At 47.7% G+C, this 24,061-nt stretch overlaps 4 protein-coding genes across 7 annotated transcripts in view; 2 read left to right on the top strand and 2 right to left on the bottom strand.

Annotated features, from left to right (window-relative positions):
• Positions 1-204: 204 nt before the first annotated feature.
• Positions 205-9,447, top strand: LOC113582490 (ovochymase-2). 2 transcript variants are annotated; one of them, XM_027018261.3, is made up of 20 exons: positions 217-433; positions 548-669; positions 781-878; positions 1,198-1,370; positions 1,610-1,705; positions 1,853-2,004; positions 2,487-2,673; positions 2,783-2,885; positions 3,004-3,137; positions 3,380-3,520; positions 4,567-4,697; positions 5,142-5,235; positions 5,439-5,570; positions 6,006-6,086; positions 6,457-6,628; positions 6,997-7,051; positions 7,235-7,421; positions 7,951-8,078; positions 8,385-8,532; positions 9,087-9,438. In XM_027018261.3, the coding sequence occupies exons 1-20, from the start codon at positions 343-345 to the stop codon at positions 9,128-9,130; spliced, it is 2,469 nt and encodes an 822-aa protein (XP_026874062.3). In that variant the 5' UTR covers positions 217-342; the 3' UTR covers positions 9,131-9,438. The 2 variants fall into 2 exon arrangements, with proteins under 2 accessions (XP_081554894.1, XP_026874062.3); XM_081698768.1 differs by lacking the exons at positions 7,951-8,078; positions 8,385-8,532 and having other exon boundaries at positions 205-433; positions 9,087-9,447.
• A 280-nt stretch (positions 9,448-9,727) lies between these two features.
• Positions 9,728-13,648, top strand: cyb5r2 (cytochrome b5 reductase 2). Its single transcript, XM_035531993.2, has 9 exons — positions 9,728-9,811; positions 10,374-10,532; positions 10,960-11,032; positions 11,123-11,229; positions 12,249-12,378; positions 12,718-12,801; positions 12,908-12,993; positions 13,095-13,194; positions 13,476-13,648. Exons 1-9 carry the CDS (start codon positions 9,797-9,799, stop codon positions 13,646-13,648), a joined length of 927 nt encoding a protein of 308 aa, XP_035387886.1. The 5' UTR covers positions 9,728-9,796.
• Positions 13,649-13,915: 267 nt separating this feature from the next.
• Positions 13,916-15,307, bottom strand: rep15 (RAB15 effector protein). The gene is made up of 2 exons (XM_027018258.3): positions 15,168-15,307; positions 13,916-15,052 (listed from the first exon to the last, which is right to left on the bottom strand). The coding sequence occupies exon 2, from the start codon at positions 15,011-15,013 to the stop codon at positions 14,276-14,278; it is 738 nt and encodes a 245-aa protein (XP_026874059.2). The 5' UTR covers positions 15,014-15,052; positions 15,168-15,307; the 3' UTR covers positions 13,916-14,275.
• ppfibp2b (PPFIA binding protein 2b) overlaps positions 15,178-24,061 on the bottom strand; it is a 29,761-nt gene continuing 20,877 nt past the window's right edge. Inside the window, exons 14-29 of one of the 3 annotated variants that reach the window (XR_014117498.1) lie at positions 23,480-23,554; positions 22,978-23,038; positions 22,332-22,367; positions 21,994-22,096; positions 20,756-20,849; positions 20,446-20,565; positions 20,023-20,173; positions 19,308-19,419; positions 19,020-19,108; positions 18,805-18,927; positions 18,342-18,467; positions 17,682-17,870; positions 17,395-17,571; positions 16,162-16,272; positions 15,863-15,998; positions 15,178-15,239 (exon numbers count right to left, since the gene is read on the bottom strand). Coding sequence is in view for 1 of the 3 variants with exons in the window: in XM_035531991.2 (XP_035387884.2) it covers positions 15,936-15,998; positions 16,207-16,272; positions 17,395-17,571; positions 17,682-17,870; positions 18,342-18,467; positions 18,805-18,927; positions 19,020-19,108; positions 19,308-19,419; positions 20,023-20,173; positions 20,446-20,565; positions 20,756-20,849; positions 21,994-22,096; positions 22,332-22,367; positions 22,978-23,038; positions 23,480-23,554 (1,585 nt within the window). In the remaining 2 variants the exon portion in view is untranslated. Of the gene's footprint in view, positions 15,240-15,622; positions 15,757-15,862; positions 15,999-16,161; positions 16,273-17,394; positions 17,572-17,681; positions 17,871-18,341; positions 18,468-18,804; positions 18,928-19,019; positions 19,109-19,307; positions 19,420-20,022; positions 20,174-20,445; positions 20,566-20,755; positions 20,850-21,993; positions 22,097-22,331; positions 22,368-22,977; positions 23,039-23,479; positions 23,555-24,061 lie in introns of those variants that run through there. The other 2 variants (XR_014117497.1, XM_035531991.2) reach the window with 2 other exon arrangements.

Consider the following 24,061-nt stretch of genomic DNA (forward strand, 5'->3'; position numbering starts at 1 on the left):
TAAAACCAGCCGTACCGAACCGACTTCTGCGGCATTAAACTTGCCCTTCATAAACCGGACTGAAAGAAAAAAACGTAACAGGTTTAACAAGGAAATTTCACTTGTTCTTAGATTTTTAATTTGTGAACATGGCATGCTAAAACATTTGACTCAACAGCCCATATACTTTAAAGTTCATAGTCATCAAATGGGCAGGCCATTAGGCTGGTCACCATGCTGAATGAACGTGGGTTTCCAGTGGTTAATGAATACCCTTTTGTCTTCCTATTCACTGCACTGAGCCCCTTTGCTCCTATATAAGTGCTTTAGCCTGAAGGTGCCATACCTCGGTGAGGACACAGGATGGCCGACTCATCCCTCTGGACCTTTGCCATTGTTCTGATGTTTCGTCCGATGTTATACTCCCATGCCAACGTCAGTGCCCTGCTCAATGGTAAGAACATACTGTCCTTATCACATTCGCAGCTCAATGGCTCTTTATAAAGGAAGCGGACTGTGTTTTGGTAAAGACCGCAAATTAATGAGAGTGAACGTTTGGTCATTGTAGAGCCTGGATGGACGTCTCATTCAGGGGCAAAGTGTGGCTCTCCGCGGTTAGAGCCCCCAGCCGATCGCTTTCTGAGGGTCGTCGGAGGATCGCCGGCACTTTACGGTTCTAATCCTTGGCTGGCATGTGCTTTTATTCACTAACGTTTCAGGCTTTGAGGTAAATAGGCAATAGCAGGAAGTGAGGCAGTAGTGACCGGATGTGAGCGTGGCGTGTGCGCCTGCCTTTCCCAGGTGTCCCTGAGGTTCAGGGGCTCTCATTTCTGCGGCGCTGCGGTCCTGACTGAACGGCTGCTGCTGACAGCGGCACACTGCTTCTCAGCTTCCTCAGAGTAGGTGCTCGCAGTTCCTTCCACACGCTGCACCTTCTAGGATAACAACCGAAATAGCGCTAAGAATAATAATGCATGTCATGGCTCATTTATAGCTCGTTATTTATAGCATATTTCATCTCAGTCTCTGCGAACACTGTATGCAGATCAAATTTACAAATAAATTTAGAGAATGAATAAGGTGTGATACATAGATAAGTAAAAGAAAAGTATAAGTAAATTTGACAGATTAAAAACTGCACATCTCAAAAAACGGTTTTCCTGATGGTTAATAAAAATTTGTAGAAACTAAACCCTCCCATTTTTTTCCCTCTTACAGGGAGTTCCTGAATGGTGTGGAGGCCGTGGTGGGCGAGTATGACCAGAGGGTGAGGGACCATGGCGAGCAGAGGTTCCGTCTGAGAAACGTGACCCTCCATGAGCAGTACAGCAGAACACTTCCCATGAGCTATGACATCGCCCTGCTGGAGCTGGAGGGACATATCCGCTTCAGCAAGTTCCTTACCCACATACCCGCTGCATATTCTAGAACTCCACACTTCACGTTACACAATTTTTTCATTTCTATTTTGTAATGTTTTACAGTTTTCCCAGTGCATTTTCTTTTGAGTAGACACTGAAAAAATATTTGCTCCGCAATGACTAAACTCAAGATGATAGATTTTTGAAAGTCTTTTAGGGCACTTTGATGAAATGTGGATTTATGGTGATGCTGATTATGTTGTTGGCAGGTGACTTTGCTCAGCCTGTGTGTCTGCCTGCTCCTGGTGAGGTCTTTCCACCAAAGACCACGTGTCTCGTTGCCGGATGGGGACGGACATATGAGAGTAAGATAATCGTAAAGATTTATGGAAGTTTATCTTCTATGTCGCTATCCCTCTAGCAACAGATGTGACTGCTATTCTGCAGCCGACCACAATTTTCCAAATCCGCGTTCCTGAAAAGTGTACATTTTGTGGGTTTCCCCAACTCAGGGGGTCCCAGGGCTCCAGTTGTCCGCGAGGTGCAGTTGGAGCTGGTGGACCCGGCCGTATGCAGACATGTCCTGCGCACTCTCGGACTGAACCAGCGGCACTTTACAGTGCTGTGTGCGGGGCCGGAGAGAGGCGGCAGAGATGCGTGCCAGGTACCAAAGTTCACCTCTGCCTGCTTCAACATGCTGCTCCAAGGAGACTTCCAGGAGGCTCCCGGGAGCAATGCCCTCTCTGCTGGCTCGCTGTACTCATTAATGCTTCTTTGGATCAAACTGATTCTCTGAACCAACAACAATGTTCTATGTAATTGTGACATTACACTGATATCTTCTTAAAATATACGAGTCCTTCATTTCAGCCATGGGCGTCCAGTGCCCCGTGTTTCTGCTCCAATACACACGACCGAACAAATGAAGGGCTTAGTAATTAGCTTATAGGTGGATTCAATCTGCAGGGCTGTAGAAGTCCTGATGCTACAGAGGAAGCAGTCGAAATGATACTCAGTCCACCAGCTTTCACGAAACAGTTCGCTCTGGAACCGTTGGGGAGCTTCACAATCGGAGGTGCAGGCGGGGTCTTTCACTTGCGTGTGTGTGTGTGTGTGTGTGTGTGTGTGTGTGTGTGTGAGCCATAGGGGGACTCGGGCGGTCCTCTGCTCTGCCAGCGTACAGATGGTCACTGGGTAGTGGTCGGCGTCACATCTTGGGGCAAAGGATGCGGACGCGGCTGGACCAACAACAGGATGAAAGCGCCGACGTACAGAGGCTCGCCTGCACTGTTCACTAACGTTCCTGTGTTCACGAAGTGGCTGCTTAGAAAAGGTTCATCAAATCTCCGAGTTAATGCTGTTTGTAAGGGGACTTCTGGCCATTGTTTTATTAGACAACTTTCATAATTTTTCAAAATCCAAAAGTGTGAATCTCTTTGTAGGGGTACCAGGCTCCCAGTGCAGTGTGGGAGATGGAGTTCTAACAGCGACTGAGGGCATTATCCGAAACCCAGCTCATCCGGGTCTGAACTACAGAAACAACGAGTGAGCCATAAAAACTGTCACTGCCTGCTGCTCCATTAGGCAGCGTTTCTTCAGAAATAGACCCACTCGCCTTAGACTTCTCGGAATCACTAAAGCTGCTTCATTGTTTTGTGAGCAGGTTGTGCACATGGTCCATCCGTGTGCCAGATGGCAAAAAGATCCTTCTGGAATTCCTGCAGTTTGACCTAGAAAATGACTCCCTCTGCCACAACGACCACCTGACAGTGCTTGCAGGGGACAGCCTGCCTATAGGTGAGAGGACGCAGTGAGAAGAGATGCTCCTTTAATTACCCAGAGTGCACACAGCACTGCACGACAGCCTTTGTCTGCCCGATCAGGCCTATTTCATCTGGGGCTTCGTAAAGGCCCTCTGATCCCCGACAGAGATCTGCATGACACGGAACTCCTGAACGGAGCTTCACTGAGCTGCAGTCCAGCAGTTGTTTCCGACTTGGTAACTCCACCTCGTGTCTCCACCTTGTGTCTCCACCCAGGGCGATTCTGTGGCGCCGTGACACCAGCCCCACTGCTCGTTCACTCCAACAGCTCCACGCTCCGGTTTGCGTCCGATTTCAGTGCGTCGGGCGCCGGCTTCTCCATTCACTTCCGAGCCGTGGGGGAGGACTACGTTTCAGGTGAGCTGTAAAACCAGCAGCGCAACCATGCGACATTCCCAGAGATGCTCATGGCTAGACAAGAGCGTGTGACCGTGATCAACGCAGGCCGCTAGTTCGTAGGCACCATTGTTTGTAGACGCTGCTCGCATTTTTTCAGGGGGCTTTAGTGACTGAAACTGACAGATCGGAGTGCAGCTCAGCACTTTGATATCGGCGATCAAACACGAAACTGGGTTTGTATTTTGGTTTGTTTTGGTTGGTTTTTTTTTGTTTGCTTTGTAAAATATTATGCAAAATGCTGCTTCTGTTTTCTCACTTGCGGTGGAACACTTATGAAACAGGTCCCATTGAGAGGCACAGCCATAAGCTTACCACACAAAGGACAGCGTTAGGAAAGTGGCAGGAAGCACGTCAGGGTGGGATGAAGGAGTGGCCCAGATTGCGTCCTCACACAACCGAGATCGAGCAGTGCGACTAAGACCACTTCGCCTCGTACATCTGTCAGCGCGGCCAAGACCATCCTGACAGTCTGCACGCCTCACAGCTGATGTGTCCTGGCAGGTTTCAGTGGGCGCTCTGAATAGAGGCGAACGAGCCCTTTGTGTCCACACACGTCCCACATCAGATGTCATGGTTATCCTAATTGCCTGCCTGCTAGGGTGTGTTCAGGTGTGGGAGGAGGTGGGAGGTTTGGCTGAAGGAGGCGTCCCTGCAGATCTCTGTCTGCCGCCTCCCTCAGGTGCTGGGGCTCAGGGCATGGGGACCCCTCCCTGCGGGGTCGTGACCATGACGACAAGCACGCCAGAGGACCTGTTGTTAAGGAAACAGAGAGGGGACGGCTAAGAAAGTTGAAGATGAAAACACCACTGTGTTCTCTTCCTCTCTGTTTCTCTCTCTCTCTCTCTCCCCTCTACACGACCTCTGGCAGATAGAAATGTGACACCGAATGACGCCGTGTTTGTGGTTCAGGGAACATGGCATTGTCCACTGGGAGATTAGGAGATTATAGCGTGTGTGTGTGTGTTTGTTTGTAATTGCAGTACGTCTCTTTTGTGTTTGTTCAGAGTCAGGCTGTGGCACAGTGGCACTGTTCCAATCCCAGAGGGCTGTGCAGAGCCCTAACTACCCCCAGCCTTACAGTAACAACGCCCACTGCCGCTGGATAGTCTACGCCCCAAAGGGCCATGTCGTCAAGGTAACCGATCCCGTGAACCATGGCCAGTGCGGGTGGCAGGTGCAGTCTGCTTCACTCCAGCTGACTCTTCATGAATACATTCATTGGCTGTTTGAATATGCAGTGAGAGTGGACATTCTCCCCTGATCAGTTTCACTGCTAGAGGGACATGATACCTGTTAGCATCAGAGCTGTCCTGTTACTGCCCCGTTACCTCCCCGTTACCGTCATGTTACAGTGCTCCTGCCCAGACACTAATTAGAATCTATAATGAGAACGTGTCCGGTTTGTTTTAATGTGGTTAATGTGTTTTTTAAAGGTCATGAATTAATTACAGTTTGCATACAAATGGATCTGTGTGCTCTCATGTGTGTTGTCATCAGGAATGAAAGCAGAACCCGTTACACAGTCAGGAAGTTGTTGCAAACAAAGTGAGGCCTGACCCAACACTGCTTTCTTTTGCAGCTCTGCTTTGCCGACTTTGACTTGGAGCAGTCCGAGAGCTGCGAATATGACTCGCTGTCCGTGTTCGGAGACTTTGAAGCAAGAGACGAAATTGGTAAACCGCCACACTGAAAGAAATTCTCCTATTCTCCAGTTTCAGAGAGTTCTGTTCACAGCTCAACACGGTCATATAGCCCTGCTCACGAAGGGCTTGGGGATTAGCGGACGACGTGACTCCACTGTGTCACAGCTGGGAAACTCTGCCGTGACTTGCTGTGCATTGTGGGTAATGTAGCTCTCTCTCGTGTGTGGTTCAAGTGGTTGCGTGTGGCCACAGCCTGCCCCCACCGGTGCTGAGTTACAGCAGAGTGATGGTTGTGCAGTTTGGCGCTGATGGCAGCGTCTCCGCCCGGGGTTTCAACGCCACTCTCTCATTCATCAGTGAGAAAGGTGAGGATCCTGCTCATATTCCAGGCCCCACAATGCAATATTTCACAGAACACACATATTTCAGATACGCTGCTGTCAGCCTACGTGGACATCTATGTCAAGGTGTACACTGTACATAGTTTTGAACAATTGAATATATATTTAGCGAGCGTTCACATCTGCGTTAGAAGTCATGCACTCTAAGTATTCATACCGTACTTGGTTTCTTAGACTTTCGGAGGTTTTGAATGATTCCACTTCAGTCAAAGAGATTTACAGTTCGTTCAAATACATCCGTCCCACGATGGCACAACAATGAAAGAGTGCTCCAGACAAGCCTCTCTGTCGACGAACACGCCCAGGGTTCTCCCACAAGTTCTCCCACAAGCTCTCTGCACAAACCACAGGGCCCTGCTGCTCTTCTCTGTGTGCTGTAAGGGCTCTGTCTGTGCGCAGATCTCCATGACGATCAGCATGCGGTCCCGGAGGTGGATGGAGATGGCGAAAGTGGAGTTCTCGCTCTGTGGTCAGAGAAAGGTTGGTGTAGACTGGAAGCAATCTAAACCCAGCGCATGCGAGATAAACAGCGCGCAGGACATAGGTTTGCTTCCCTAGGAAGGAGGCAGCAAATGCAGTACTTCTCATTTTTCTTGATGTTTGTGTACAACAGCCTTGAGTCTAAACACAAACGGAGACCTGACACACGGAAAAGCAGATGGACAAGAACATGAACCAATGCTGCTCTATTTAGTATACACAGTAATGCAGTTAAGATCGCAGTCCAAGATTAAAGCCTTTTTCACCAGAGTCCCAACGCAGAGACTATAGTTTAGTCCATCGTCAGGCTGAATCTCTGCCTGATGAGCTGTCAGCCACACTGCTCGACCTCCTTTACGCTGTCTGTCAGCTCCGCGTGGAATGCCTCGTGACCTCGCTGCACCCGCGCTGGAGCGCCGGGAGAGGGGAAAGGGAGCCTGGTCCTGGCAGGTGGGCCCAACCCTGGGCACGGGTGGTTACTGCAGCGGGGCGCTTGTCCAGCCCGACTGGATCCTCACTCCCGCCCACTGCGTCTACCGGCTGTGAGTCACCTTCGTGTAGAACACTGATCCCAAATGTAGGACACACGGGAAAGTGGGATCAGAATTACATCACTGTCATTAAAAAAAAACCTTATAAGGGTTGTGTGTGTGCGGGGGTGTGTGTGTGTGTGTGTGTGTGTGTATATATATTTAAACTGCCATTAACATTGTAAGTACATATCATGAAATAAAATTCTGTAGGTCCACTGGCAGATGTTAAGAATTATTTTTATTCTCCCATAAAATTAAACAAGATGTTCTTACAACAATAATGAAAATCTCGAAAAGGCCAACAGTCTTATAGCTCTTCAGCCAGTAAAACTGGTCTTTGTTCAAACACATGCTCTGCTCTTCTGCTGTGGTTACAGGGTGGAGCACCTCAGACTGCTGATGGTGAAGGCCGATAAGGGAGAGGAGAGGCAGGTCTGGCAGAGTACCTCTGGGGGTTGTTGCTGCTTCCTGCTGGCTCAGAGTGGTCTATCCTGTTTCAGACTTCCTGTACCTCTTTTCAAAGTGCCACGTGTTCTCATATGACTCTCATTCTTTCTCTCCTTACTCCTGCTCCCGCTCTCGCTCTCTCTCTTTGTTTCACTGTCTGTCCTTTAGAGTGGCGTGGTGAGGCAGGTTCTCCGGCACCCTCGGTACGACCCCATCACTCAGAGCTATGACCTGGCTTTGCTTCAGCTCGCTGCCCCGCTGGCCCGGCACACTCGACCCGTTCGTCTTCCTCTGGCTGGACAGGAAGTCCTCTCCTACGTCTACTGCTGGACGGCTGTCCAGAGTGGTCAAACAGGTACGCCAAACACCTGTTTATCCAACAGCCTCTCAGACAAAGTAACAAGCAGGCCCTGACTCTCTCTCTCTCTCTCTCGCTCTCTGTGTGTGTGTGTGTGTGTGTGTGTGTGTGTGTGTGCGCGCGTGCGTGCTTATGTTTAATGAGCAAACTTGACAAATCACAAGTCTATTTGCTGAATTGATCGACATGCACCAGTTCACAGCTAACCCACTCCTGAACTTTGCTCAATTACTTTGAACGTGAACTTTTTATACTTTCTTGTGTTTACCAAGTCCCACTTGTTAAGATTTTATGACAAAAACTTGGGTCTTTTTGTGAAGCGCATACTTTTATTCTTCAAACAGTACTCAGTACTGGAATCACCACAGCAGGCATCAACAGCTAAGCTAGCGCTTGTTCAACCCCTTTCCTGAAATAGCACCTTTATAAACACTTTCTACTGTCTCAGTGGTTTTGCAGGTCACTTTATGTATATGTAGCAACACATTCAGCCTGTATCTTTCTCTCGCCCCTGTGTTGTGTACAGGGCAGCGACTGGTTGCAGTCTCCATGCTGGAGCACACAGAGTGTGTACAGCACCACCCAAAGGCACTGAACTCCCACATGCTGTGTGTCTGGCATGAGACAGAACATGCCAACAGTGACACTTGCATGGTGAGAAGCCATTTAATACCTTCCGTTCCAACCGTCTGCGAACTGCACGCAGCAACGTTGGCTTGAATGAATGTAGTGCCCTCTGGCGGCAGCATTTATTTAAATGATTTACTCAAGTTCTTGCTTGCACTTGACTGCACATAAAGGCATGACCGCTGTTAAAGCAACAAGCTGCCTCGAGCACAGCAAAACCATTACATTCATCTCATAAATCCAAACATTATTAATGAATAATTTCTGTCTCTGTTACGGGTGAAAACGCCGTTTCGACGCTTATCAACCGCACTCTGGAACGGTTTTTGGCAGGAGGACACAGGCGGACCTCTGGTCTGCCAAGCAAACGATTCCAGTTTGGTTCTGATGGGTCTGAGTAGCAGGGGGGACATCTGTCAGAAGCCTGGGCTGTACACCTCCATACCTGCGCTTGCTGACTGGATCTCTTTACAACTACGCGGTAAACACGAGATTGACATACAAGAGATGCATGTTAAACACGTGTTAAAGCTGTGCTAATGTAAACATGCTGAGACTATGCTTTGCTGAATTGCTATAACATGCCAGAACACTTGTTCCTGTTAACTCTGGGCCGTGCGTCTCCTGAGACCCAAGGCCCAGTGATGCAGGCTTCATGCCAAGTTCACGTCTCAGAAACCGGCAACAGCTTTTCATGATTTGTCATGGTTTTCCTGTTCGGTTACTACTGCCATGCTTTTGTGCCACGATGGATTTCATACCACATACTCTGGCATGTAGCTGGCACTGATTCAGAGAGGTATCGTGGGGGGTGGGTCAGAGACGCACTTCCTCCTGCAGAGTTTAGTTCCAACCCACACACCTGATCCAGCCAGACAGGCAGGCAGTATCTGACGCTCTCCAAGACGGTAGAGCGCCATCTGCAGGGTGAGATCTACTTGGAACGGGATGGTTTAGCTGCAGGAACCTGGAAGGGATGCGCCACTATATTTCAGTAGGGTGAAAATCTTTTATTGCTTGATTTCTCATCTGCAGGTAACTGGTCTATCTCAGAGGAGGACGTGGTAGATGAAGACTGACAATTTACCACCCCAACACGAACCCTGCTTAGAGATAAGGCATGGGTGTAATTATACTGCCACAGTTACAGCCAGCATGCCTTTGCTTAATCTGAGATTTCTTTAAAAATCTGCATTCATGCAAATAGAGCTGTAAAATGTATTTAGTAATTATGATATGTATATATCTTTTTCCATACGTTTGATTACACATTTTCAGAACAATAAAATAAACCCTAATCTTACATTGTTGCATGTTGTATACCACAAACATGATTTAGCATAAATAAACAATATTTCAAAAATTATAAATGCCCCCCTTTTTTTAAATAGTTTCAAAACACACCTGTACAGAACCGACGGTGGTTACATGCGTGTAAGATTGGAGCCTAACCCAAGCCCTTCAGACTACAAGGCAGTGGGGTGATCTCACACCACTCACATATACAGCTGTACACAAAGTCCTATCACGGCTCACTTATTTGAATAACATGATCCAATTGGTTGGCGCCTGTGAATGCAGTGCTTTCATTGGCTGAGCCCTGAACTCTAACTGGCTGAAATGCATTGACTCCACCCATTATACTCTCTGCCCTCCCCCTGGCCTTCAGTGTAATAGGTATGAATGGTAATAGATGAACTACGTGTAAACTTCCAGTGCACTCTGCCCAGTTCAGAGGGCAAAGGATGGATCAAGCACTGGTAAGACTACACTCTCTACTCACACAGACCCTCTGCTTTCCACTGTTAAGAACTCAGTCTTTCCTTCTCGTGCTTTTTGTATCGTCTCGGAAGGTGAATTACTCCTTTACCTTCCGAGACGATGACACCTTCAGAAAAACGAGACACGGACGGACACGCACAGATTATGGCCGTTCGTCAAAATCTGCTTCAGGGGTTTTAGCACTGTCATTGGTCGGCTGGTTAAGGAATATCACGGTAGAGGAAAGGTGAGTCCCAGATGGACACAGGCAGATAGCAGATCAGGGCAGTTTGTCAGCAATGTTATGTGCAAAAAAAAAACCCCCAAAAAACACATAAAACGATTGTGTTGAAGGAACTATCGATTGACGCTTTAGTTCTGTAAAACCGCTTTGGTTCAGTACACCATGTTCTGTAGATGGTACATTATGGATGTGTGGTTCATGGTTCAATACGCCATGTCCTGATCTGTGATACCAGCTGTACAATCTGAACCAGGTAAACAAGGACTTCATATATAAGAGCTGACATATGAGTGGATGTGTGAGTGTGTGTGTTGCAGACACTGCCTGTGGTGATTGCGCTCTTAGCCGTGATAGCCACCGGTCTCTATCTCCTCCTGAAAGCGGGACGTCCTGCTGGGGGAGAGAGTCGTAGCAGGTTCCCCAGAACGCTACAGGACCCCACTGTGAAATACTCACTGCCCCTCACAGAGAAGGAGGTCAGTCTCAACACAGTCGGGCTTGAGTGGGTTTGGACAGGTACCACAAAAACATGGAATGACACCCTATTGAATATACCAGACCAGATCTTGTGTATAAATTACTGTTTGAACATAGAGTTGTTGAAACAACAGTTGTATAGGGCACTGCTAAAGCATACAGTTAATATGGACCCAGTTTAATACAACCAGAGGATTTGTTCTGTGGTCTGTAACTGCTACTTCTGATGCTGTACTGTAATATAATTGCTTAAGCAAGTCAGTACATTCATATCATACTCAGCACATGACAGTGTAAAAAGTCATTAGATCCATTGACACTTGATATAAAGCAAACCAGTGCTGTGTTACACGGCTGGATGTCAGACGCCTCGCACGGAATTTCACCTGTAGTTTTTTCAGTGGTTTTCGTGGTTTGCTATTACAGGAAATTACCCATGACACTAAGAGATTCCGCTTTGGCCTCCCCTCCTCCAAACATGTGCTCGGTCTTCCAGTTGGTACGACCCTTGACCTACATTTACCTCATTTACGTAACCTCAACATTTATGACTGTGTCCATGGCCCTGTATTCTTCTGTATTCCCGCAGGCCAGCATGTGTATCTATCGGCTAAAGTCAGTGGGAATCTGGTGATCCGGGCCTATACTCCAGTCTCCAGCGACGACGACCAGGGCTTTGTTGATCTGGTTGTAAAGGTCCATAATGTAGTAATTCTACATTTACATTTACGGAATTTAGCAGACGCTTTTATCCAGAGGGACTTACAAAAGTGCTTTGTCGTTTACTCATAGAATATCCTAGTACAGTACAGTAGGTTAGAGTCCAATATACCAAAGATCTAGAATACTCTAGGAATACAGGGATCAATGCTGATACCTAGAAGATACCTAAAATACATAAGGTCTATCTTAGACAATGATAAGTGCAATAAAGAATAAGTGCTAGAGTTTGTTAAACAACATAAACAATACCCTACAATAAGTACTAATTTAGTCAGTCAATATGGGAGCAGGGTCAGTTGTCCTTTAAATATTCTGCAAATAGATGGGTCTTCAGTCTGCATTTGAAAACTGCAAGGGACTCTGCTGTCCAGACAGCAAGTGGGAGTTCATTCCACCATCCTGGAGCCAGGACAGAAAATAGTCTCCATGCTTGTCGTCCATGAGACCTGAAGGAAGGTATTTCAAGCCAAGCCGTACTTGAGGTTTGAAGTACTCGAGGTACGGATCAGGCTTTGACCATTGACCTCATGTATGAAGGGGCTGGTCCATTTTTGGCTTTGTAGGTGAGCATCAAGGTTTTAAATCTGATGCGTACAGCTACTGGGAGCCAATGAAGGGAGTGCAGCAGTGGAGTAACGTGTGAACTTCGGAAGATTGAAGCCCAGTTGTGCTGCTGTATTCTGGATTCTGCATTCAGTCTCTCTCTCTCTATCTGTCTGTCTATATAGATATATATAGATCGATCTATCTATCTATCGATCTATCTATCTATAATATAAAAAATATAGGTGAATAAATAAAAATAAATAAAAAAGTAAAATAAAAGTAAAATAAAAAGTAAATAAAAATTGATCCTCCCATTGGGGAGGTGGACATTTCTACATCACGTTCTCTACATTTCATATCTTGGTTGGACAGCAAATATTGATATTGGGATTTTACGCTCACGTAGCACTACAAGGTTACAGCATGCATTCTGTGTGTTTCACCAGGTCTACTATAAAAACACCCACCCAAACTACCCCGATGGGGGCAAAATGTCTCAGTACCTGAATGATATGAAGATTGGTGACACCATCGATGTACGAGGTCCCAACGGCCTGCTGGTGTACAATGGCAATGGTAACAGCTTAGATGACTAAAACAAAGGGACTAAAGGTTTTTAAAAAGAAGTGCACAATTTTAACTGCAAACTGTTGTAAATAGTATATTTCACATTAGTGTCTCGACAGATGTACTGTTCTACTAACAGTTCTACACATGTGACCAGCTGAGGGCAGCATCTACTAATTTTGGCAAAATGAATCGTGTTTGACTTTGAAGTACACCATACAGCATTAGACCGAGTTCACTCAATTGTCTCTGATGTGAATACAGTTTCGTTTTTCTCCTAGGACTGCAAAAGTGTTTGCAATTATTTGGTGGCATTTTTAAAATGTGGGGTTTTTGTTCCTCTGGAAGGTCAGTTTGCTATTCGGCCTGATAAGAAATCCGACGCCAAGGTGCGGCAGTTCAAGCGCGTGGGCATGATCGCCGGTGGCACCGGTGAGTGTTGCGTGACCTGAAAGCGGACGTGCATCGTGCACGCTCCGTTAACCGGCTCTTTCTGCCCGGACAGGCGTCCTGAACCGTTGCTTTTCCTTTTTGGCAGGCGTGACCCCAATGCTCCAGCTTATTCGCAGTATAACAGCAGACCCTGCAGACAGCACCGAGTGCGCCCTTATCTTTGCTAACCAGGCCAGTCACACCTGTAACCCTCACAACACAGGCTCCAAACAGTAATGGCACGGCTGGAGTTTGTGTAGTCCAGTCTGACTTGTGTTTAACTCTGTTCACAGACGGAGAAGGACATACTACTGAGACACGAGTTAGAGGAGGTTTTGAAGAGTCACTCTGATCAGGTCAAGCTGTGGTACACACTAGACAAGACCCCGCAGGGTAAAACAACAGACGAAATGCAAACATCGCCCTCATATTGCACTTCTAACTATGTATTTGCAGAGGTTCTGTGATTTTATAATAGCTTTCCTTTCAGAACATCATATTATATCTACACGTTGTTTTACTTCCTTCCCTTTGTTTTTGCTGTATTATTGATAAAATTGATAAAAAGCATCAGTATTTTTTTGGTATCCATTAAAATATATAAATAAATAAACAAATCAATCTGCGCGATCACTTGACAGTGTACCAATAAAAGCCCTGTATCCCTGTAATAGGTTGGAAGTACAGCACAGGATTCATTGATGCTGCAATGATAAAAGACCACCTTCCTCCTCCGGCCAATGACGTGCTGATTGTGATGTGTGGCCCGCCCCCCATGATCCAGTATGCGTGCCAGCCAAACCTCACTAAGCTTGGCTACAAGCCAGAAAACACCTTTGTGTACTAAGGCCACCTGATGAGTTCATACACAGTACAGGTGTTGATAAAGTCTATACAGTATATTGTATCGGACATGTTGTTGAAGACCCTGTTTAACCCACACAGAAATAAAATTTTTGGTATAGTTTTCACCGATGTGTACAAGACAATTATTTCTGAAACATTTAGAACGATCACATTATGAATGTTTGTTTGTTTATATAATCAAACTCACTAAACTATAAATGAGTTATCATAAAGACTTTAAAAAGCACGGGAAAAGATTTGGAAGAAAAAAGATCATAAAGATATTTATTTTCTTAATCTGCATCTCACTTCCACCAAATCAAATTTAAAACTTATTGTCATCTTAAATAGCGGTTTACTTCCCATTACAAATGGCTTAGCAGTGAGTGAAAGGTGTTGAATTACATATGACTCTGGGCAAAACGCAAATCCCACCAAAGTACTACTGCTGGTGCTCATATTCTTAATTTATCATCAGATCTTTTTGTGTAGTCGTATCTAGTTAGACGTTAGAGTGTATGTGAAACACCTGGAGCGGGAATCTGTCAGCGGAAAGGTCCGTGCCAAGGCTTCACCACTTCCTCGCCATGCCTGCTGAGAGCAGCTGTGAATTCCGGGCATGAGCACGTTAAGTGAACTTCACAAGCATGGTGAGAGGAGCGCTTTCCTCCGCACTGACCACAGCTTGCACCATCCCAGCCGCTGTGACGAAGTGCTTGGCGCCTCTGAAGAAGCTCTGGACGAAGGTCTGGTCGACGCGGACGCACTTCCCCACTGCTGCGTGCAGGTTGTTGCTCAGCAGGCCGCAGATGTTCCCCGGGTCGCTCCCGAAGCCGAAGAACAGGAAGAGAGCGAAGCAGCTCCACCCGACAGCCGAACAGAAGCCCACCAGCCTCTCCGCGCGCGTCCTCTCCACTGTCGCCGTGCTGGCCATGTGCAGGATCTCCACGTGTGCGTCAGACCTCGTGGTGTTGGCCTCTGGTTCCTGGAGAACGTGCAAGACTTGGACGGCGATCTGGATTTTGGGGTTCCTGCTGGGAAGGTCCAGCACGGCCCAGACCCAGTCGGCCCCCAGGAGGACCCTCTGCTCTGGGGTCATGGCCGTGCAGGTGAGGGTGTCGGCGAGGTGTAGCTGGCTGCTGCGCTGGAGGTAAGTCATGAGGAAGATCTCGCGCAGGGCAGAAGGACTTGGCTGGAACTTGTTTTCTGGGTCAGCGAAAGCAAGGTACTCGCGGGTCCGGGCCGCGGCTACACCCACACAGTCACTGAAGAGAAATGTGGCTGTGGGTGAGAGGTTATTGGACCTGGACCACAGAATTCGGAGTATCCTGGGTTTAGCTTTGGCTTGGTTCTTTGCTTGGTCCATCCTGGTTGCTTCTTATCAAACAGTTGTTTCCCTAATGTACTACAAGATAAAAGAAGGACCAATTTACTACGGAATACTGTCTGTACTCAAGGCATGGCCAGTACTGCTATTAAAGCATGCCGGATGGTTACAACACATCTGTGGAGTTACTCACCAGTGTCAGACTGTCTTTGGTGGTAGGGGAAACAGAAGCTCCAGATGTCTCTTTCGTCTCCTTTCTGGAATCCTGCCAAAATATGTGCTCTAGTTTAAGGTTAAAAATCTTGACCCCTCCCAGAGGAAGGGCTGGACTTCTGCTCCACAAGTCTCTTCCCCTGAGATGAGTTTACCTTTGGCTTATCCATTTTGAACTTTAAGCAGCCTGTTCAAATTTGAGTCCATTACTGTCTTTACATAGGACCTAAAACTACATCAAGGAGCAAGGGGTGTTCCCTATTCTCATCACAGTGGTGTTAAGGCTTAAAAACATTTACTGAGTCACTGCGTTGGCAAATGAACACCAGACGTGCTTACATACCAGTGGTACCAGTGTCTGGCAGGGCTTTTACAATGACTTGTGAAACAAAAATACTGTTTCACTTACTTATTTCGCAACGAAGCACTTGTATGTAAGGGGATTCAAAGCTTTGTGTGAAACCATTCCCAACAAAGTCACAGTTGGCCTTCACTACCAAGACAGGTGAAAACATTAACAACCCAAGGAAAGCATCGGGGCAGACGAAGATCTCCATTCAGGGGAGAATCTAGGATAAGATGGAGGGTTTTTACTGAGAGTATATTAATAAACATTCAGTGTGTTGGTGGTGGGTTAAGGCACTGAAGAAGCTGAAGCTGGGGAGATGGGCTGACCCAAAGTAGGAGCACCATTCGGGCTGGGGGTCTGATGCCACGGAGCGCGAGAGGTTAATGCGGCAGCGTTCGCTCACACTACGGCCGCCTGGCTCCGACACGCGCCCCCTAGAAGGTCGTCTCGGTTGAGTAAGCGCTGGAAGCGAGAGGTGAGGCGTGGTTAGCACAAAAGCACAGACACTGCTGCATCAGTGACCCTAATTAATTCAGTGAGTATATAAAGGATTACATGAGGGTTTAAAACAAATGACCAAGAATGGTTCAAATGAACTTTATAGGGTTGGTACCAAGGAACTTACAGAGGAAGATGTGTCTGCACGGTTCAGAGTAGAGGGAGCACTCACTGTGAGGTGGTCGATGCTCTCTGATAAAGCTTCTATCTCCATTGCCGCTGCTCTGGCTGTCAGTATCTGGAAAGTGAAGCCATTGATCAAAGATCAATACCTACGGTATGACAGAAGCAACCCCATTTTAAAGATGCGATTGGTGGGATGTTTACTCATTAAGCAACAGGCGATGATGTCAACTATGGAGATGTCGTATGGGTATCTGAATGTACCTGCAGATGGAAGCCCTAAGGCAGATGATGTTCATTTCCCGGCATGCACCTCTCCATTTTGAATGAAATGCACTTTTTTTGGTGTGGCAGCATCCGTTGGCAAGAAGTGGTTAGTGAATGAGCTTTGTTAATCATGCACGTCCACGCCTCTCTCTCTAATGTACATCTTTATAGCCCAAAGTGATTGGCTGGAATCACCTTAGCAGCAAAGAAATCTTTATATGCAAATTAGCGAAAAGCAACATATTTTTAGTGAATTTTTAAAAAATGAAACAAAATTGTCCGACAGACGTGCTGTTTTGAGCAAGTAGATGCATGTTGAATGAAACACGGTATCACAGTGAGGTATGAAGTTTATTGGTTACTATATCTCATGTATTTCGATTTGCATATTTACAATTACAGGACAAATAAAATGAAATCCTTTACATGAAGCATCACATCTATCTTTCTATAAAAATATCATGTTACAATGTATCAATATTGCAGTGTATGAAACACACTGCCACTAAAAATAAAAATAATTCGTATGCAGGTAAAAATTTCACCACTATAAATATTAAATAAATCCCTAAAATGTGCAAATATCGCACAGGTTCACCTCTGCCCTTTCAAACAGCCCAGAGTGACAGCATGTGTTCGGTTAGAAACATGGAAATAGCATTAGTTCATCTGATATGTTTAATGGCTCACGTCAAGTAAACTCTCGAGTGAGCTGCCGACCCCACATGGAGCCGGTCGAGCGCACAGCACAGCCCTCCGATTGGCTGTCGCTCAGCAAAAGGCCGCAGAAGCATGTCACATGACCAAGAATGAGGGATGACGGGTATTACACAATGGCACAGAATGACAAGAGTGGTAATGAGGGCTCGGATGATCAGGGCATGGGGAGGCGGTGGTAATGGCAGGAAGCTTATGGGAGGGTGTGGTCGTGGGCGTGGCTAGCTAAGCTTCAGCAGAGCGGAGGCCCCACCTGCTCCCGGCCCTCGGTGTCCCCATCCTGGACGGGGCCGAGGTCCGTACGAGGCTGCCGAGTGCCGTTGCGCAGGGACTCGTCCTGCAGGGGCTCCAGGGGGCAGACGTAGTCGGTGGAGTCGTCCGGTCGCTTCTTCCGCAGGTGGCTGAACCCGGAGAACCCCAGCTTCTTTGGCTGCAGGAATGGTAATGTAGTTTATTGTGTTAATTAGATTCAAGTGAGGGATTATAAGAACATTTTCTCCTCGCGTCTGATGAGCGCGCGCGGGACAGGCTGGCGCTCACCCGCACTTTCGCCGTGGTGGAGAGCGGCGCGTAGCCTGGCGACTCCAGGAAGTGGACCTTGTCGCGCTGGGCCTGCGCTCCCACCAGCGAGTGGAAGTTGGTGGCGAGGTGTCTCCTCAACAGAGTCTTCTGAGGAGGGATGCTGAGGAGCACGGCCAGGCTCTCCTCGTTGAAACTCTGCTCCAAGATCTGGTGGGAGAACAAGGGCAGATAACGTGTTCAGGTCATGTTCACATCTGTCACGTTCCTATTGTGTGTTTTCGCTACAGCTGTGTTTTATTTCCTGTAGCTGTGGCAACAGGTTAGAAGATCATCAGAAGTATTTAGGCACATGGTTATGATGTTAAAAATGCAATTAAAGTCAGGCCTGGGCACTCAGCAGTGTTGGAACATCACGACCACTGTTCAGTACTTCAGAGAAAAAACCCCCACAACTGTAGAACTTTGTGACTTCCCATAAAGAAGAACTATCAGACCATCAATACAAAAACCGCTCAAGATAACAGACTAGCCTAAAAGAACACCGCAAGCACAGCGCAAATGCCAGTGTTCAACAAACACCTGCACTGGACAAACACCTGCAGCAGTCATCACTCTAGCGTGATTCAAATTCATCAGTGGGGTTTCGCTAGATCTGTCCAGTGTGTGTGCGCGGCTTACTATGAGTCCCCCGTGCACGCCACTGCCTCTCAGGTTGGGTGCGTACTCCGCCAGGTCCACTGCTCGGAGCCACTCCATCACACGGTGGTTGGACCACTGCATCACCTCTGAAGGCGACGGCTGGCTCTACAGGGCAGACGGACACGCAGGAGGAGTCTGGGTAATGCGCATGCACTCTGCCCAACAGGCCTAGTCAGTCTGATTTTAATATTCTAAATAAACACCACCTTTTGTCATTTTGCTGTGCAAGACGTTTAGGTTACAGTGACCTCTGCCACATGAGCTTGTGTTTCTCATGCTCTCTCCCCCTTTCTTCCCTCCCTAATATTCACATACATGCACAGAAACGCACCCCCCCCCCCCCCACAGACACACACACACACACACACACACACACCCTCCCACCCACCCCCACATCCACAAGCACACAAACGCACATACCCACATCCCATCAGATACTCACCTCCTCCCCTGGTCTCCTTTTCAGGCAGTTGGGGTTGAACTTGTTGGCGTGGAGCACACGGATGGCACATTTAATACTGAGGTGATGGAGCTGGCTGCTGACTTTAAGGAGCAGCAGGTCGTCCTGGAAACAACGACACGGAGTTCATCAGATACCATACACCGCGGAAACGTAACGCACCGGCAAAGGTCAAGGAGATCAAAGGATGCCTTTACCACAGTCAAATACTGCAGCATCCTCCCATCCACACGCGCTTCATGGAACTGGTCCTTATACTGCGGCAGGCCGATATCATCGAGCCATCCTGCGGGCGGCAGCACATTACTTTATCATTACATTATTGCATATTCGAATACAATTTGCATAATTTATCCAAAATTACTTTCATTATGACCACACGCGAATTCGTGCAAATTCCAGCACGGGCGCTGTCCATCTGCAGCGTGGCCGGGGAAGGCCTGCGGCCTGCCGCGGCCACGCCCCCTCCCCGCCCACACACTCACGCGTGACCCAGACGTGGTCGAGCTTTGCCGACGTCTCGCTGCTCGCGCTGCTGATGGCGTGCAGGCCCAGCTGCAGTTTCTTCCTGTGCAGAGGGTGCTTGATACCCAGCTCCTGGGGAAACCCGAGCACACGCTCAGCACTGTAGAGCACATTGTCTTACGAATGTGTTAGCCATTGCTCCCTTCATACGGTGCTATTAGTGCACGCTTTTGGAAAACCATCGTATATTAATCACTGACACAGTACAATGACATTTTTATTATAGCGCATAGTGTGTAAAAATGATTCCCTCGTGAATACCGTATCATTTTTCACACACATGTTCCACTTCAGGTCTATTATGTAAACGCGAGCTGCTAAACGGGGAACATGGGAAGCATGCGGTAGGCGTGACTGCAGGGGGCGGGGCTATCGCAGGCTCGGATCGGCGCAGACTCACACTGTCCTGACAGGCATGACGAGATGATCTCAGAGTGACAGCCAAGTGTCACATGGCGCGTCAGATCTGATAATAATGCTTTTTAATACTAATATTCCACATTCCACATAACGGTTTTGTTGGCCTGCTTTAACACAGCCAACTCTTGCATCTACTTACCAAAGCCTTCATAAACCACAAACAGATCTTAGAATGGAGTGTGTTGAAATGAAGTGTCCGTGTTCTTAAATGAGTGTGTGTGTGTGCGTGTGTTTTTTTCTCCGTGCTCTCCATACCTTTTCAAAGTCATGTGGTGAGGCTGAGAGCAGAGTCTGTCCACTGCTGACCCACTGTTTGGCCATTGGGATGTACTGTCCCAACCCATAATCCTCCAGCCACACACACACCTGATCACATGACCACTTTGAGAAGGGAGTGTTCACATCACTGAGGGTTAGAAGGGAAAGATAGTTTATTTTGTTTGTAAGTCAATCATGCGTTTAAGTCTAAACCTTAAAGCCACAGTAAATAACAAATGTTTTGACCTGAATATAATACAAGTTATTCTGAAAATCCTTTAATTTCTAATGATTTCAACAAATTTTCTTCTCTTATTAACAAGCTGTGTTGGGTCAGACATGCTCTTGCAGTGGCTGCTGATTGTAGCTTTAAGTGCTGTGGACTCGGTGCTGAGTGTAGCTTTAAAGGGGCAGGCGTACTGTGCGGTGTCTCCCATGTGGGCTACCGAGGGTCCCGTGGTGGACCTTACTCCTCTCCTCTTGAAGTCCCCGTGGGGCAGACTGTCTGCACGGAAACTGCCAGACTGAGTCCTTTTGATCCTGACACAATGGACATGCATGTAAGGCACGGGTGTCTTGCACGCACGCACGACCACATGATTCTAATAATTTTGGCTAAACTCTAAATATAAGTTAACAGGGACACCTTACAAGGAGTACAGTTTTCTGTCTTTAAGGACAACCCTTAGCGTACTGATGAGTCAGTGGCAAATAACAGAAGACATCTCACTTTCCCCACAGTCTCCGGATGCCCCTCTCGCTCTTCTTATTCTCCGGAGAGTCGGACAGGTCTGACGGCGCAGACTCACCGGCCTTCTCCTTTCCTAAGGAAGGAGGAAGGGATGTCGTTAAACGGCTCGGATTTGCTGACGGAGCCGGATCAGGAGGGGTGCAACTCCGGGCCAGTGAGGTGCAGTTCCTACTTTAAGCCCCCCCATCAAATGGCTTACTGGGTAACCGAGAAGACGAGGAGTTGTGCTAGAGAAGGGAACACACTAAACTGTGAAGGCTCCTGGTTCTGGAGTTAGGCACCCCAGCCGTGAAGAGCAGCTGTACGGAGTGACACCACCCCCCCCCAGTGCATGTCAGTGCATGTCTGGGTCTGCAGAGAGGACCTCTGGGAAGGAAAACACTTGTCTTTTCTTCTTCTCAGTCCAAGCGTAAGCCGGGGACAGCCGTAATCGGCCCGTCCTGCCGTGCTGCGTGAACCGGCAGCGATGTGAGCACTCTAATCCTCTGCGTCGAAACGGGAGCATGGAACGTGCATGCAGGAGAGTGAGAGAGCAGGAGGGTGCGTCAGCCAACGCAGGGCAGGGATGCTGAAACTGCGAGAGTGGCCTTCACACTGCAGCGGCGTGAGAAGAGAAGTGAGGAGATCCAGCGACAGAGAGACGGCTCAGCCGTGGGTGGGGCTCACGCGAAAGACACCAGAGCTTTAGAAGTGGAGAAGAAGGTTGAGTGAAGGGAGCTGAAGGCAAGAAGGTGCCGTGAGCTTCCAGAACAGACCAGACACAGCAGTGTTCAGCAGACTCAGCACGGAAACGGCATTTCCGCTCAGAGATACATGTGAGCGAGGGGAAGCGTGATGGAAAACGCTGCAGCATCTGCCCACATTCAGCAGTGCTCCCAAGGCTTCTGGGTGGTTCTGTGAGTCTTGAACGGGTTAGTATGACACTACATGGTGACACTACATTCTTCGGAGAATTCGGAGTACAAATCATGATGTTTTCATAAAGTACACAGGAGAAGGTGTGCAGATGTCAAATTCTGAGTAACAAAACAGCCCAAATGAGGACAAACTTATGTAGGCCAGTCTGGGCACATGGCCTCTCTATATAGGCACAGGAGGAAGAGGGGATTTAACCCACGGGTGCTGGGCCCAGAACACACCTCCACCTGCCTCAGTTACACGGGGGGGGGAGGTGTGGGTGTGGATTAAGGTGGAGCTGGCCTGAAGCGGCCACTTACGCAGGTTCACGCCGCTGTCTTCCCTCTCGGTGATCAGCGGTGCCAGAGGAGGCATCTTCCCCGGCAGGGTCCGGTACCTACTGCTGTTGGACACGTGCCGGTTCTGTTGCAGAGAGAGCAGCGAAGTTCCTAGTTAAACGGCTTTCCCCATGTAATCACCTGCGCTGAACCCATCTGCTATACATGAGAGTAAAACACTCCTCATCCACTCAGGCTGTTATTTAAACAAGCAGATTATCCTTTAATGCTCAGTGTGACAATAAGCCTCTGTTACTGTAGGGTGAATGAGGTGTGTGCCGGTTAAAGGTTAAAGGTTAATATTTGTTTGATGGTAGTACCTCTAGAACAGGCTCTACTGGTTGCCCCAATTCATACTTGGGTAAACAAAGGATAAGAAAAGGAGAGAAACACACACACACACACACACACACACACACACACACACACAGTGCAATGTGTGCATGCATGTGTGCACACCCACACCCACACCCACACCCACACACAGAAACACACACACACATACTCAGTTAGTTTAATACACAGAAGACATCTCAAACAATTCTGTTAAAAAGTACATTTGTCAACTTTGACTCTTAATTAGTAACTTTGAAAATAATGGTGTTAAACTCTGGCTGAATAAGTGTTGCTTATGTGGGTTAATATAATTAATATAAAATTAAAAAAAAAAGATGATTAGATGTGTTACCTGACTATTAATCTAAAATCTAAATACCTAAATATTTGTTTTTAAATTCCTCACCACCTGGTTATAGAGGGTTGTAGCGGGTTATAGAGAGTTATAGAGGGTTATAGCAGGTTATATTGGGTTATAGAGAGTTAGAGGGCTATAGAGGGTTATAGAGTGCTATAGAGAGTTCTCTTCCCCAAAGTATTTTGTTATTTTTTGCTTGGTATTAAAATGCATAGTAAACCAAGCCCACTGTTACTTGACTAAGTAAACAGGAGATTAATTATGCAACAAACCTTCTGTCTGGATCTACTTTGCAGTTCCTCTAGACTGGCAGACAGCATCTTCTGGGTCAACCTAGAACAAGAGCCCATCAGTTTACCAGTGTTCCCAGTCTCACAGACCTGCAGTACCCACACTGACAGACCTGCACCTCCTACTGTTTTACTAATATGCTCAAACCCTTTTCCTGCATGGGAGCAGAGTTGTTCTGGCTGCGGGAGAGCTGAAGTAAAAGCTAATTAGAGAGAGAGAGACCCTTATCACCTCTCAGTAATGACAGGAATTCATGAGGGATTGGGGGGTTTGTGCCTGCGCCTGTTACCTTAAAGAAGGCTACCGCAGGGCAGGCGGATGTGTGTGTGTGTGTGTGTGTGTGTGTGTGTGTGTGTGTGTATGTGTGTGTCAGAGTAATAGAGCATAGACTACAGTGAGCTCCTACTGAAGAAACCCATGCCTGACTAACAGACGTGTGCACATGCAAACACACACACCCACACAAATCCCAAATCTACTTGCCACTGTCCGTTGTAAAAACCTGGATCATCAAGGCATGACACAGAAATCTCCAAGGAGTTCTGCATACTGTAACAGCTAGGACAGAGTAAAGGTATGCAAGACAGGAGAGAGAGAGAGAGAGAGAGAGAGAGAGAGAGAGAGAGGGAGAAAGAGAGGAGAAAGAGAGCGAGAAACAGGAGAAAGAGAGCGAGAGAGAGAGGGGGAGAGAGAGAGAGAGTGAGCGAGAAACAGGAGAGAGAGAAAGAGAGAGAGAGAGAGAGAGAGAGAGAGAGAGAGAGAGAGAGAGAGAGAGAGAGAGAGAGAGCGCGAGTGAGATATGGGGGGAGAAGAGAAAAGAAGAAAAATGGTAGAGGAAAGAGAAGGTGAATTGCCATGGTAACGCAGGTTGAGTGGTCCGGACAAACAGCTCTACAAAACCCTGGTCCTTATAGTGTGTGTGTGTGTGTGTGCGTGCGCGCGCGTGAGCGTGTGAGTGTGTGTGTGTGTGAGTGCGCATGCGTGCGTGCGTGCGTGTGAGTGTGAGTGCGCATGCGTGCGTGCGTGCGCGCGAGCGTGTGAGTGTGAGTGCGCGTGCGTGTGAGT

Source organism: Electrophorus electricus, chromosome 16, assembly GCF_041902795.1.
Source record: "Electrophorus electricus isolate QZ-2024a chromosome 16, ASM4190279v1, whole genome shotgun sequence".
Taxonomy (NCBI): Eukaryota; Metazoa; Chordata; class Actinopteri; order Gymnotiformes; family Gymnotidae; genus Electrophorus; species Electrophorus electricus.

Excerpts from the sequence above, each read along its gene's own strand:
- LOC113582490 (XM_027018261.3), top strand. The coding sequence starts at position 343 with ATGGCCGACTCATCCCTCTGGACCTTTGCCATTGTTCTGATGTTTCGT. Across the intron at positions 670-780 it reads ACGGTTCTAATCCTTGGCTG|GTGTCCCTGAGGTTCAGGGG; the intron begins GCATGTGCTTTT and ends TGCCTTTCCCAG. Across the intron at positions 7,052-7,234 it reads ATAAGGGAGAGGAGAGGCAG|AGTGGCGTGGTGAGGCAGGT; the intron begins GTCTGGCAGAGT and ends TCTGTCCTTTAG.
- cyb5r2 (XM_035531993.2), top strand. Across the intron at positions 12,379-12,717 it reads GCTGGTGTACAATGGCAATG|GTCAGTTTGCTATTCGGCCT; the intron begins GTAACAGCTTAG and ends TTCCTCTGGAAG. Across the intron at positions 12,994-13,094 it reads CCCTTATCTTTGCTAACCAG|ACGGAGAAGGACATACTACT; the intron begins GCCAGTCACACC and ends CTCTGTTCACAG.
- rep15 (XM_027018258.3), bottom strand. The coding sequence starts at position 15,013 with ATGGACCAAGCAAAGAACCAAGCCAAAGCTAAACCCAGGATACTCCGA.